The 14,531-nt window shown below is 39.9% G+C and overlaps 1 protein-coding gene across 1 annotated transcript; it reads right to left on the bottom strand.

Moving 5' to 3' along the window:
* Window positions 1-3,215: 3,215 nt before the first annotated feature.
* LOC149076921 (putative N-acetylated-alpha-linked acidic dipeptidase) lies at window positions 3,216-6,404 on the bottom strand. The gene has a single exon (XM_089244640.1). It carries the CDS (start codon window positions 6,149-6,151, stop codon window positions 3,644-3,646), a length of 2,508 nt encoding a protein of 835 aa, XP_089100766.1. The 5' UTR covers window positions 6,152-6,404; the 3' UTR covers window positions 3,216-3,643.
* Window positions 6,405-14,531: the final 8,127 nt, after the last annotated feature.

The raw sequence follows: 14,531 nt of genomic DNA, 5'->3' as shown, positions 1-14,531 counted from the left end.
GTGGGTGCATAGTGTTGTATTGTTGTGTTCAATATGTCGAAAGTTATACTGAACAAAGAGCATTCGTGGACAGCATTAATTTTTTTGTTTTCATTTGAAGAAAACTGCTGCTGAATCATACCGATTACTTCGAGAAGCTTATGGTGAACATGCTTCATCGCAAGATACGTGTGAATGATGGTTTCGGTGTATCAAAAGTGGCGACTTAGATGTTGCAGACAAGGAACATGGAAAACCGCCAAAAAAAAAGATGTGGAATTGGAAGCATTGTTGGACGAAGATGATACTACACAGACACAAAAACAACTCGCAGAGCAATGGGGCGTTAGTCAACAAGCTGTTTCCAATCGCAATGCCCCATGACAATGTGAAATGCTTCTTGACAATGTTCAATGGTCAATGTGCAATGCTCCATCACATACGGCAAAAGCGGTTCGCGGCACATTGGAAGCACGCAGCTGGAAGTTCTACCCTGTGCGGCTTACTCACCAGACTTGGCTCCTTCCGATCACCACTTGTTTGCATTGATGGGTCACACACTTTCTGAGCAGCGCTTTGGTTCGTACGAAGATGTGAAAAAATAGTTCCATGAATTGTTCGCAGCAAAAGGGGAAGATTTTTACTGGCGTGATATTCACAAATTTCAGGAAAGATGGGGGAAATGTATAACAAGCAACGGGGCATACTTTGAATAAAGCACTTTTTATCATTCTTCTAAATTTAACGTGTTTTTTTTGAAAAAAAATCCGCATTTCATACTTGTACACCTGTATATATATCTATCAGTATCAATTAACTTGGGAAAAAAAGAAATGGTTTCACTATCAATTTGATGCATTCAATCACAGTGAAATTGAGCAATTACGTTCATGAAAAAAAAAAACCAATCAATGAAATTTTACATTCACATCACATGAAACCATTGACAAAAGGCAATTGTTTCATTTTCTTATCTCATGAACATTAAAGTTCTGGAATGCTGGAAAATACGAGAATGGTGTGCATGTAAAAAAATGGCAGATTTGCTTTCAATGACAGTCAAACTTTCCAATTAAATAACACCCATTCGAAATTTTTGTTGTGAAAGTGCCAAACCAAAAAAATAAATAAATCAGGTAAATATTATGTCACTAACAGTACCCGTAAAAAATTTTAGAGTAATTCTATCTTGTATGCTTAACTTCGAACAAGCTTACCGAAACAAATGATCACGACCCCTGCTCTGTAAGGAAATGAATTGCCACAAATAAGTTTCAACTCTTGAACTATATAAAATGTAAGAGAGAATCGATAAAGAAGCAGATTTGCTGCTTAAGTCATTGTCTAAATCCGCTCGTTCATTGAATGCATACCCAAAGGGAAAAGACTGATGTACAGTTTCCGTTAGAAAGCTATAATATAGAAAGCGCAATGGATTTATTCACTTTTTATGTCCTTTTACAAGCATTTAAAAAAAAATCTTCAAAATAAAAATTAACGATCAACATTTTCGAGCATCAAGTTTTGAAAATGGAACAATGGTAAAATTTAAAAAAAAAAAAAGAGATAGGAATTTTGAATGTATAAACATTTAAAAACTATAAGAACTTCAATATTCAGAGGTTGGACTCAAATAAATCATTTCAGTTTAACCCTTAAGCTGCACAAACTGAAAAAAAAAAAATCATAGCACCAAATCTCATAATCACAAGGCTCCTGGGCCATGCCTGAGTTAAGACAGCTCTGTGCGCCATAGGGAAGAAAAACATTTTCCTTCTTCTTCCCCCTTTATCACAAATCATGATGGAGCAATTCAGCAGCCTATTATAAACTAGTTGTCTATAACTGATGGAAACAGTTTAAACCAGGGGCCTTCAATGCATGGCCTGCTGAGCTCTATGATAACATATGTTTGGTATAGAAGGTGGCTTGTAGGACCTCTGTGGTAGCCACTCTAGGAGGGGGTGCAAAATCAGAGTTAAAAGGGCAAAAAAAGGAATTCGTCAACCAAAAAAAACCGTGGTCCCAAAATAGGTCCCACACAGGTAAAGATTTTTTCTAGAGCCTTCCCTGCTAGTAGGAATCATTAAAATACCCAATGTGGTTGAATGATACCTGGTTTAACCCTTTAACACCAAAGCCAGCACAGATAAGGAATACAGGTATGTTTTGGAGGCGTTTGTGAACAGCGGGAAAGGTGAAAGCTCTCATCAGAGGTGGGAACCAGAAAAACAGGTCCAAGTCCCACAGGAGGGTGGAGAGAAAGAAAGTAATCATAACGTGGACCAACCCACTTTGAGAAGAAATATGTGAATGTTAAAGAGTTAAGGGTTAAATCAAGCCCAACACCCACGGGTGCATAACACTTCCGACGCCTCTGCCACCGAAAGGGGTAAAAAAACTTCTACCCATCAGGGTCGTCTTAAAAGCATCATGGAGGCTCTCAGGCCAAATGGTTTTTCTGAGGCCCTACCTGGCAAATTCTAGAAAATTTCAATCAGATCTCATTTATGTGAAGCCGTGATCATGCAATAAGACGGCACTACTGCTACCCGTAAAAAAACGCAAATAATGCCCATCAAAATCAATGGCAAAAAAATTAAGAATAATACTTTATGAATGAAAAAAAAACATTAAAATCTTCACAATAACATTAAAAAAAAAGCAGAACTCTACAGACTTCTACTTTAAGGCAAGCATACAAAAAAAGAAGAAAAAAAACGTTCAAAAATATAAAAAAGTATAAAATAAACGCAACACAAAAAAATGCTAAAAAAGGGAGATTTCTACAAATTAATTTTTCCCTAATGTGCATAAAAGTCCTCGATTTTCCTTGCATATGCATGAACAAAAAATTACGGGAAAGGGAGGGGGGGAAAGAACCAAAATCTCTGTCATCCCTACGTATTTTTTGTGGTATAACTTGCATATGAAACCGGTAGTAGAAGACACTGGTGCAACACTGTCTGGTCTGTCCAAAATCAAGTGTCATTGAGAAATTTTATGGCACACAAAATAAGGAAAACTTGTTGGAAAAACAACACACACATACACTCACACAGACAAATGGTGTAAAAAGTCTACTCCAACGAGATTCAAACTTCTTCACAAGTTCAAAATCTTGATTCTTTTTTCACTTCAAATACAACAAGGTTTCATCGGGAAAGAAAAATCTAAACATTAGAGTCATCATGCAGTGTTCTTCCGATAAAATGACATACTATTTTGATTTGATAAAAAAAAAAAAAAAACAATACAAAGGACTTTGCTAAAAGCAATATTATTATATTTTGTAAAAACCATGCAAACAAGAGTCGATAAGGAAAAAAACCCAAATTATCAGTCGTGCTCACTCGCTGAAGATTCAAGCTCATTTTTTTCCCTTTTATAGTTCTCCCGATAGGTTATTATGGCTCTCCAGCATGAACTCTCACTACACTCGAAATAAAAATTAAGATGGAAAAATAAAATAAAATCACAGTTAATCCTAAAAAACGGAAACAAAAACATAAAAAAAATGTCAATTTTTACAAGCTGCTAGTTCACAAACACAACGACTGTTAGAGACTCTGGAGTATGGATAACATCGAGAAATCTAAAGTTTCGATCTAAGCAGGAATACACACGCACATGCTCTATCAAAATAATAATAATCACAACAACTTCAGCACACATCGGAAATCAATTTGGCAGCTGATTGGATGGTGACAACAAGAACAGATAGGTGAGCTCTTATCAAATCGAGTGGCTCGGAATCCTCTTCATTCATCGACAGGGATGCCAATTCATCCATTAGACCAGGAAACATGTCATCGGCGGATGGGATGCTCTCGCTCGGCGCCATGACTATGTGTCTCTTGAAGGTGTTACGAGGTAATCCATTATGATCCAGAAACGAGCGCTCAAGCAACATCAACTGATCATTGATACGGCGCACAGTCATCGGATCTGACAAATCGACACGTTCTTGAGTGGAATGAAACTTGTAAGCAGCAGCCGTGAAATTTTTTATAGCGGATTCGAGATGAGAAATATCGATACCGAATCTTCGGAAACCTATTCTATTGTTGAAGTCGCTTGCATGGAGTTTATCATAGTAGTTCTGGAGAGTTTGAGCATAATCAAAGAGATTGAAAGGAAGAAACAGTGAATCAGCTAAATCGCGGAGAAGTTCCCCCAATACTCGGACAACTGTAGCATGATAAGAGAAGGTTGGATCCACAAATGTTTTGATCAGGTGAAAATTATCGTATTCTGTATGATGGAGAGGATAAGGGATATCTGATATTTTATTGTCATGGACGTATGTGATATCGATTGCAGGTATTCCTCCAAAAACAAAAAACGGAGCATAGTTACTTCTCATGTCCATCTTGCGGATCTTAGGCCTTACCGATTGCATAGCATCTTTTATGTATCTTTCCATGAGCTTACTATGGTTATGATGTTTCTCCAGTTTCAAATCCAAATCATCCTCAAAGTTTTGAGGGGAAAATTTCCCAGAATGCTCAGGATATAAGAGCTTGGAAACATTTCGTTTCATTGGAAAAGTAGCGAGCCAGACATCGTATACGGTTTTGAGACCTTCTTCTCTTTCTTGGACATTCGGATTCATAACCTCTTTGGTTGCATTGAATATAGCATTGAACAAAAGTGGAGAAGCAGCAACACTAAGAGATGCATTGCCAGAAACTAAAATATCGGTGTTGATGTAAGCCACAGCTCGTCCATGTAACACTTTTAAATTCTCTTCCAACCATTCTGTAGATCCGATCAAATTGTACTCTTCCGCACCCCAACTGCAGAACATTATAGAGCGCCTTGGCCGCCAACCACGTTTCAGCAAATGCCCAAATACCCTGGACAATTCCATGAGTGCAGCTGTTCCACTGGCAGAATCGAGTGCTCCATATGCCCAAGCGTCTCTGTGACTGCCAATGAGAATGTATCGATCCGGTTCAGTTTCGCCACGTAGTGTCCCAATCACATTACATATGGTCTTATTCGCATACTGATTGTAACTGTGTATCTGTACCTTCCATGATAGATCCTTGAACTGCGGACCAAGCTTATAGGTGAAGTTAAAACCTCCTTGCCATGATTCTGGAGCATCACGGCCACCAAGAGAGCTCAATAGCTTGTACGCATCAGCATAGCTTATAGGCTGGACAACGATTCGTGGCAAGACAGTAGCGTGGAGCGATAATCTGTTAGCATCTTTTCTAGCTGGATATCCCGGCGTTAGCGGGTCACCCACGCCATTCCACATGACAGAATCAGACTTGACAGCATTTTCCGGAAGCCACCAACTGCTTGGATAGGGATCTGCTTTTAATATCGGTGGGTTGTACTCTTTCGGGTCAGGATACAAAATCAATCCAGCAGCCTTGGCAAGTTGGGCATTCCACGCTTGTTCATCAGCGGTCAGAGATGATTGTTTAGCGATAAGTATTTTGTTTTCCAGCGGGATATTTAATTCTCGCAAGTACTGCATATCAGCGAGGCTTGCATGGTTGACAAACACTAGTTCACCAGAGACATTCCCTGGCATGGAATACGCACTGAACGGCTGAATAGCGTTTCTCTCCGGCTTCGCCATGAAAGTGAATACATTCTCAGTACCATTTTTAACGACCCTCACAACATTCGGATGCTCTTTGTTAGGATAACTTAGAAGAACGGTGTATTCAATGATTTCAACGTTATCGAGACCATTCTTACTCCACTCCGTTTGAACGGTTTTAGCCAAATACTTATCGATGGAGGTTCCAGCGACATGGTACTCGGAGCTGAACAGCTTTATGTACTCCTCGATTTTGTTGGAATCGACGAGATCAACTATCTTCTTGCGTATGTAGGGGTTCTCATCCTGAACCGAATGCAGGGCGACGGCGAGACTCGGGACGCATTCGGTGTGCTCCGTGTGGAGGAAGTAACCGATGATGAGGCCCAAGAGACAGCCGAGGACCGCTATGCCGAATCCCGCCACGATGAGGTTCCTGTTGGACACGACGCGTATGTCTTCGGTCGTCTTCTGGTAGATCTCGACGTCCCCGAGCTCCTGGTCGCCGCCCCAGGTCACTTGATCGCACTCGGTGCCGTCCTCGTTCCTGTAAGGTCTGTACTGTGCCGACATGATGCTGTTCTCGGCCGAATTGTAGGTTTTCACCATGAAGGCTGGATGTGACGACGGTCAATTACAACGAGACGACGATGACAACAACAACAAAGATCGATTGAAATGACGTTTTTTTTTTTGTTCCTTCAACAACACACAAACGAGAAGTTTTCCCGGGCATAATTCGATTTTTCGTTCAACGGAAGTGCTCCCAAAGCGAACATTTTGAACGGAAACGCTATTAATTTATCGATCAACAATTATTATTATTTTTTAAATGAATCACCCACAGCACCGATCCGTCAAAAAAATCGCAAGCACCAGCACAGAAGGGTCTGCGGAGCATCAGCCAAACAACGAGACCGACGGTGACGTCTTTTCCGTCTGCGGCCAGATGACTCATTTTCATTGAGCTCTTAAAACTGAAAATAGGGAGTAAATATCTGCGCTGCCTACACTAGATGGCGCTAGTATCAGATATTTGAAAAAAAATAAATAAACAGTGGCGACATTTTTAAGCACTGCAGACGAATGCCATCACAACTATCAACATAATGGTCAGTTTGGATATACATAACCATATATTATTCGTAAGTGAACGGGACAAACTGAATCACAGTTGTAGATACCATGACTGACCATATTTTCTCGAGAACTATACAGGGGGTTGATGCACCAAATACAGGATATCACCTCTAATCATTTCGGAAAATTGTTTTGTTACGATGATGGAATTATGGAAATCAAATTTTGTTACAGTGACACGTATCCTACAGATAAACCTCTTATAACGGTCACCCCTCTTTTACGGAAAGAAAATAATTAAGGTTTATTTCGAAGTTGGTCGTATGAAACCCTCATAATAATCAGATCAGATTATAATTTTCGATAATAAGTATTTAAACGGATAGAGGCAGGTATTTCTAGCCCGGTGGTGGTCCTCATAAAAATCACTTTGCCCAAGGGCCTCTGATGCTCTTGAAACGGCCCTGAGATGCTCTGAAACGGTCGTAAGTACAGTGGGAACGGCCCGTGTTCTGTCGTTGCGTAGAAAATATATTGGAGAATCTCTGGCAGTCATGAGGTATCATCTGGTAGCAAGGGAAGCTATACAACTGGGGCGAGGCCTATTTAGATTAAAAATAGATTGGTTGTGTTATATACAGTATTGATTCTCCGTGGCATGGGGTGTAATTTTCCCCTTGCTGAATGCAATGTGGAAGGACGAGTGGCACGGGCTATTTTGGCTTCTGTTGAACCTAGGGAGCCGAAACGGCCACTTCTCCATAGATTCCGAGAGTTCCTAGTAGCTAACTATACAGAGAAAGGGTCGTAAAAAGCTGGTAGCAGGTGTTTAAACTGGCTTGCAAGGTACGGTATGCTAGTACTAGTCGTTTAAACTGGCTATACAAAAGCAAGGTTCATTCCTTGCCCGTTGTAATGAATTGTGATGAAGCCCAATGGTCAGGTTTTTATTTATGCATTGAACAGCTCGAATTGGAGTTCCGGTGAGAATTTCTTTCCGTCCGGAAAACCTAGTTCCAACTCTCCGGAATTCAGTTCAAACGAGGTCTTTTGCAATTTTCCGTTCCCGGGAAAAATTCTTTTGGGAAATTCACTGTTACTAGTAACGACACAGTAATTTATTGGAAAAGAAATAGAAGAAAGAAAAAAAAAAGATGGGTTAGCGGTGTTGCGTTCCAGTTTCAAACTCTAAACTATAGTTTCCCAACCTTTTTTGTTCCATCGCCCCCTTCTTCAGGAATTTTTTTCTCCCACCGACCCCCGATTCAAGCGAACCCATAGGATCCTATGTTATACTCTTAGTTTCTATCGCCCCCTGGACCATTCCATCGCCCACCAGGGGGCGATATTGCCCACTTTGGGAAACACTGCCCTAAACCATAGACATAAGATTAATCATTAATTATATTGTATCTACGCCCCAAACTGTATCAGCCTACTTGCCGACTACAAATCCTAATACTGTAATATAATGTTAAAAACTATGCAAAGTGCTTGTGAAGCAAAAAATAAATGGAATCTTTCCTCTACCATGGATACTAATTTTTATGATTTTATAACCACGTTTGGAGAATGTAGAAACACGAAAGATGAACGCAAGAGAGATAAAATGAAAAGAAATACCGTATTTCAAGTAGAAAGACTTCTTAGGTAGGTCTCGTAGAAACTACATGGCAACTAGAACAATAGACCAACGAACCCATTAGCGGAAAAATTTTTGGTCCCGTGGTTGCCCGTTATTAAGAGGTTCTATTCTATAAGGATCAGTCAGGCAGTTGTCCATTAATATTCAATTTTCTTCGTTTCAAAAATTAATTTGAAATGTATGCAGAATACAAAGGTATATTTCCCCACAAAGGCCATGGAGAGGAGGTGGGTAAGTGGTAATGATTTGAGACGGCAAATCACTGCTTTTTGTTATGAAAATTATTCCCTCATTGCTTTTTAAATTGTCTATTCGTTTAATAGATTTGAGTTAGAGCAATTGTAGCGAATTTTTTAGTAATTGAATTAAAAATGTGGCACACAACGGTGTAGATATTGTTCAATGAGTATTATTCATTTCATTTATAAAATAAATATCGTGATCCGCTCTCGCGACAATTTCAGGTCTTTTTTTTTCCTTTTTTAAGCAGTTATTTGTTGAGTTAACTATTTATATTTTCTTCTAAATACATTGCCTGAGGTAGGTACAGTATATACTTGCTGCTACTACTACTAAACCACACATGCACCTCGTCCATATTCCTCAGCAGAACTTTTAACGAATTGGTGCATGTTAGAATGTGTGTGTATGTGTAGTGAACCTGAAAAAAGTTTGTTTCTGTGTAATGCTTGCTACACGCAGTTCTGCCCTCAATTTTTCTAACTGTGAGTGAAGTGTAATGATTGAATATTTTTGCAGGTCTGTTGCTTTCTGTGGCGAGACCGGTTCGGATTCGTGCCTCCAAGTTCGGAACCGCAGAATACTAACTTCTGCCAACCGCCACTGTGGCGACAGTGGGGTTCGAACCCGGGTCCTCTCAATGTCCTTCACTATGGCCACTCGACCACCACAGCGAACAGTAGGCCTATATATTTGCTGCTGAAGATTTCAAAATATTTCTAGACACTTTTTTTTCAAATTCAGCTCACACTTTGCTGAGGAATTCGGGTACGTGAACGAAGTGGTATTATATTTAATTGAATATTCCGTTTCTTTCATAAAAGTTTTGTTAAAAAAATTCATGTCTTACGCAAGAAGATAATCGAGCCCTTATTTTATTTCATTTGTTTCGGGTCAATAAAAAAAAATGCGACGTCTTACAGCAGAAGTTTTTAAAATATCAACAATTAAATTTGGAAACATTACATTAGTAAGATAACAGTTGACGTTAGACAATAGTTTCAAACAGTCATCCCAACACGGCATTGTTATTAGGTGAAAAATATGAAATTTTGGAAACCATTTTTTGTCCGGAAAATAAAAAAACAAGTCAGATTCGAACACCATTCGCGTACCTTCATCTTATTAGACAGCCATTTTTGTCCAATCAAAATTCTATTTATCGTTTGCACGAGGAACGGACTTAAGAGTACATAAATTCCCAGGAACGAAAAAGTAAGTTTTATGCCCTTATTACGTTTATAGAATATCTTGATAATTTCTCTTAGTAACATTTGATTGTTTTAGAGAAAGACACATTCGATTCTGATAGTTGGAGGAAGGTGCGATCAAACGACTGTCATGGTCACAAATTACACAATACGGTCTGGAGGAAAGAAAAATCTTTTGTGTATGTTCAGTAATAATTGTAAATTATTTTGATAATTTATATCCTTACTGATTCGTCTGTTATAGTGTTTCCCGAAGTAGGCAATGGTGATATAGAGTTGGGGAGATATAGAAGCTATGAGCATTGTATAGGATCCACTTTCGTTGGCCGTCTTAGGTAAGAAGGGGGAGGGGGCCGATGAAAAATAAAAATTCTGAAGAAGGTGGCGGAAAAAAGAAAAAGTTTAAGAAACTTTGGGATCAGATATTGAGATTGATGAGGATAGAAAAGAGTAGGCGAGGCTCGCCTACGTATCAACATTATTGCATCAATACATAGTTATAATCCATTCAGTATGCAGGGCCGTCTTAACGAGTCCCGGGGACCGGTGTTCAAGTATTATTGGCGACCTCTTGAGACAACCACTGTAAGGGTACTTATGTCCCAGACAATGCTACGAAGCTGGACTGGAAGAGATCTCTGCAACGACAGAGTTCCGGCTGTCATTAATAGTATTGAGATCCTCACTCTATTCTTCTGAAGAACACCTCTTTCGGCGTAGTGTCCCTCTCCATAGGGGAGACTAATACAGTCGAGAACAGACATTTAATTACAATTAAAATGAAAATTATTAAAATAGGTTTGAATAAAATATTAGACCCATGTACCGTAAGTTAGTAATAATCGTAAGTGCGTGCGTCGTGGCTCCCAGGGCGTTGCTAATCTTTGTCAGAGATGGGCTATACATATTGATGCATGTATATTTAGTGCTTTGAAGTGGTTCTTTATTAGGCTTTTTGGAGTCGCAGGTAAACGATGACTGAGGTAAGGAAGCCGCGGGTGGAGAATGTTTAAGAATCACTGAGTGGTAAGAATCACTGTAAGTGGTCAGTTGAAACTGTTACAGACATTAATGTTAATTACTGGGGTTCAAAAAAGCTGAGAGACCCTGACATAAACGAAACTCCAGTTATGGCGATCCCTCTTTATTCGAGCGGTTCTGGGGGAATGATCAAAACCACCGCGATCTATAGCTAGATATAGCCATCTAGCCGTGGATGACACTGACAGAACACACTCATAGCCTTTCTCGGAATTGTATAGTAATACTCTGTACTGTACTTCACATTGGGTTTTGTTTCTGACCTCATAAAATTTAATCCTATGAAAAAAATTAAATTCTTGACAAAAGCTTCGTTGTGTCTGGATATGCCTAAGCATGGCAATTCATTATATAGTTGCTATATTTTTGATATTGTTCTGGTATTTCAAGTTCACTGGTACTGAAAAAAATTCGTTACCACCGATTTCATTATAAGCGGGCACTTGTATATGAATAAAAGAAATTACTGACCGTAAAATATTCTCACCTTCATTGGCAGAGATGGTCGTTCAGAAAGATTTCACTGCGCATTAAAAAAATTAAGTATATCAATTTTAACGGAGTCCTGTTTGATACATAACAGGGTCCGTTCGTATTATTACTACGATTAGCTCCTCTCAACAGCGTTTTGACTCGACTAATGTTTGGTCGCTGTTGCAGTCCATTGATTCTCAATTGATTTTTTTTTCTCGTAATTTTCAGTTACGCAGGACTCGTATCAGGTTCGATCAGGCAGTGTGAGATGCTATCGTTGCACAGGTCGAGGACTTTCGCACGGATTCCTCAATGCTATTTTGGAATCGTAGACGAGCGTTTGGCTCTGCGCAAGGACAAAAAACCGCGACAGATCCCAGTGGCAAATGGTGGTACGTTTTTGTTTACAGACACATTTATTTTACTCCTTTTCTGTCAGCTTTATACCTGCAATGTCATCATTAGTATAGTCCTCCAATAACGAGATGAGACTTGGCTTCGTCTTGTCAGGTCACGTCGAAGGATTTTATTCAATTCTTTTAGGCAAAACGATTGCGCATCGAGAATAGCTCGCCAGCGACTGAGCTTTCATATTTGGCTTATCCATGGTTCCTGTATTATAGACAAAGGACAGACATGGGGGGGGGGGACACATTAACCCTTTAAGTATTTTTTAAAATTTGCCTGATCCGCATGATAACTGCCACAGTGCAAATCACTAAACCTTCTAGAAAAAGACACCCATTTTCAAGAAGAATATATTTTTTTCTTATTGTGTGAGCTGATAATGCAACCCCCCCCCCCTCCCACTATACTTCCTCGAAGGGAAAGGAAAAACATCGTCTCTTTTTCTCCTTCTGTTGTCAGACTTGGAATAAAAGCTGATTCCACTCAGTTGCAGTTGATCTACAAGTTAGGGGGGGGGGGGGTTGGATGAGTGGGTGGAAAACATGTTTGACTGTGGAAGAAACGCAATATCTGGACCTGGCATTGCCGAAATGAGAGGCAAAGCCCTACCAGTATACTTACTGGCAGGATTGCAGCATGTGATTTAATTTATACCCACTATGGCCTCAGGGCTGGGAGGGGGGGGGGTGCATTCTACGGATTATCCTTTGAGAAAAGAATAGAATCGTTTTTACGTTGCTATAACCAAGTCTTCTTTTGTGTCGGAGAATTATTTCTTCTCCATAATAGGGATTAACCTCTTCACAATCACGGGCGTAATATTACGTCCAAACACCAGTGAAGTAAATTCAAACAAGTTCTCTGTGTTCTTTTTTCTCTCTCTCTCTCTCCTCATCATCGGGAAGCTTTGTTGTAATCCTATCCACGCAAGTTGCGCTTACTTTCTTTCCTTTTTCTTTTTTCTAACGTGCGATTAGGTTAGGACAAGGTTACCAGATTTATCATCGATTCGTTAAATAGAGTTGAATAGAGATAATCCAAATTTCTTGCCAAAAGCTTGAACCAAAAGCTTGGCCTAGATACTTGCCTAGAAGCAAGTATCTAGGCCGCCACTAGATACTTTGTCAGCCGGGACTAGCACGCCTTTTGGCGCCTCCGTGTAATGCAGAAACAGCAGAGATTTTTTTGGCATCTCCTGTATTCCAGAGCCCGGGGCACCAGATCCGCTTTAATCACCTAGTGTAGCCCTGGTTCAAGTCCCAAAATGTTTCAGATTTTAATAACAGTTATGTCCGTTTCACGCTTTCCAAGAATAAGTGATGTGCAATTTCGTACGTCACTGCTTGTCACCATCTTTTTTTTTTCTTTCTAATTTCGTACGAAAATAGACACGAGACCAAGACCATAGCTGTATCGTGCCCCTAGTGAGTTCAGTGAAAAAATTATATTATTGACACATAGGTGTGAGAGAACGAAGGTGGACATTCACCCCTTCCCTCATCCAGCTCACTATGCACACTCTCTGTGATCCATCTCCTCCGTTTTAGGAGCCTGTATCGTTGCTTATGACAAAGACGAAGGTGTATAAAGTGGTTAACACATCACCGATTTTCAACAAAATTTCAGTTTTTCATGTATGAGAAATGACATAACGATAATTTAACAAACTTTACCGATTTCCCTTTCTTTCTGAATAATATTCAGGAAAGATGAACACGCTTCCGGGAGGAAGCATCCACTCGGTTGGACCCACACACGACCCGATGTGTCCGGCCTCACGTCACACCACCAACGGCGTAAGTCCTGATTCACTTTCATCAAGAATAACACAAATCAATCAAATACTGTTTTGAATTATATACTGTATTCAGTGTTTTTTTTTCATAATATTCCAACTTCTCAGGACAGTCTTGGGTGCCCAAGTATACATTGGGTCCTCTTGAGTACAGTTTATATATTGAATGAAATGTGTCTAATTTATGCGCATTAATACAAATCTTCAATAATTTTGAGGCTACCAGTTTAGCTATCACCCTTCAACCCTTTAAATGGCACAGAAGAAACCACTAACCCAGTGCCGTATGTTTTTTAATGAAGTCTGCTTTCTTCCGATTTTCAGCAGACGCAAACTAAGAGATGTAGGGGGGAAGGTTTTCCATTGAGAAATCTTTTTACAAAATATCTGGGATTATCAATGCTAAAATAACGGGCTTTTAAGGAGGTGAGATATCTCGTCAATGCCGATTGCCGATTGCAAGACACCACTCTCTGCATGTGAATGATGAATAACTTCATATCGTATGGTAATTTACATATTAATGATTGAAGGTTTAATGATATAAGCTGGTTACCCAGAGGGTTTGGGCCATGGTGGAAGAGCGATGCGACGTCCGAAGCACCTCAGCACCGAAAGAATCAACCTCAAGAGGACACAAAATTGAGGTTACATCGGGCATCTGCTTACGAACATACGCACGTTGCCAGCAGGCCTAAAAGGGAGCCCAGGAAAAGCTATAGACATATACAGTATATACATATATACAACGCTGTACATGGGCTTACCCAGCGAGGGGCAGATTAGTAATTGACACACAGCACAGACGTATCAATTTAGTATCGGTGAGTTACCCCCTCTGTTTGTAGTCTGGTCCCCTCTGGGTACGTACTTGAGACTGTATGCAACAATTACAAAAGACATTACGAGTACCCAAGTTCGAACCCCACTGGTGGCACAGTGGTGGTCGGCTGAAGTTGGTTTTCTGTGGTTCCCAATTTCGAGGAGCGAATGCGAGCAGATCTATCTATTGAAAAATCTCGCCACAGAGAGCAAAAGCCCTAAAAACAGTAAAAATATTCAACCAATCACAATCCACTCATAGTTTGAAAAATT

Source organism: Pholcus phalangioides, unplaced genomic scaffold (genome assembly GCF_987345545.1).
Source record: "Pholcus phalangioides strain wild (caught in Gottingen) unplaced genomic scaffold, Ppha-v1.0 ptg000015l_1, whole genome shotgun sequence".
NCBI classification, from domain to species: domain Eukaryota; kingdom Metazoa; phylum Arthropoda; class Arachnida; order Araneae; family Pholcidae; genus Pholcus; species Pholcus phalangioides.
This window is presented reverse-complemented; position numbering and strand designations above follow the sequence as displayed.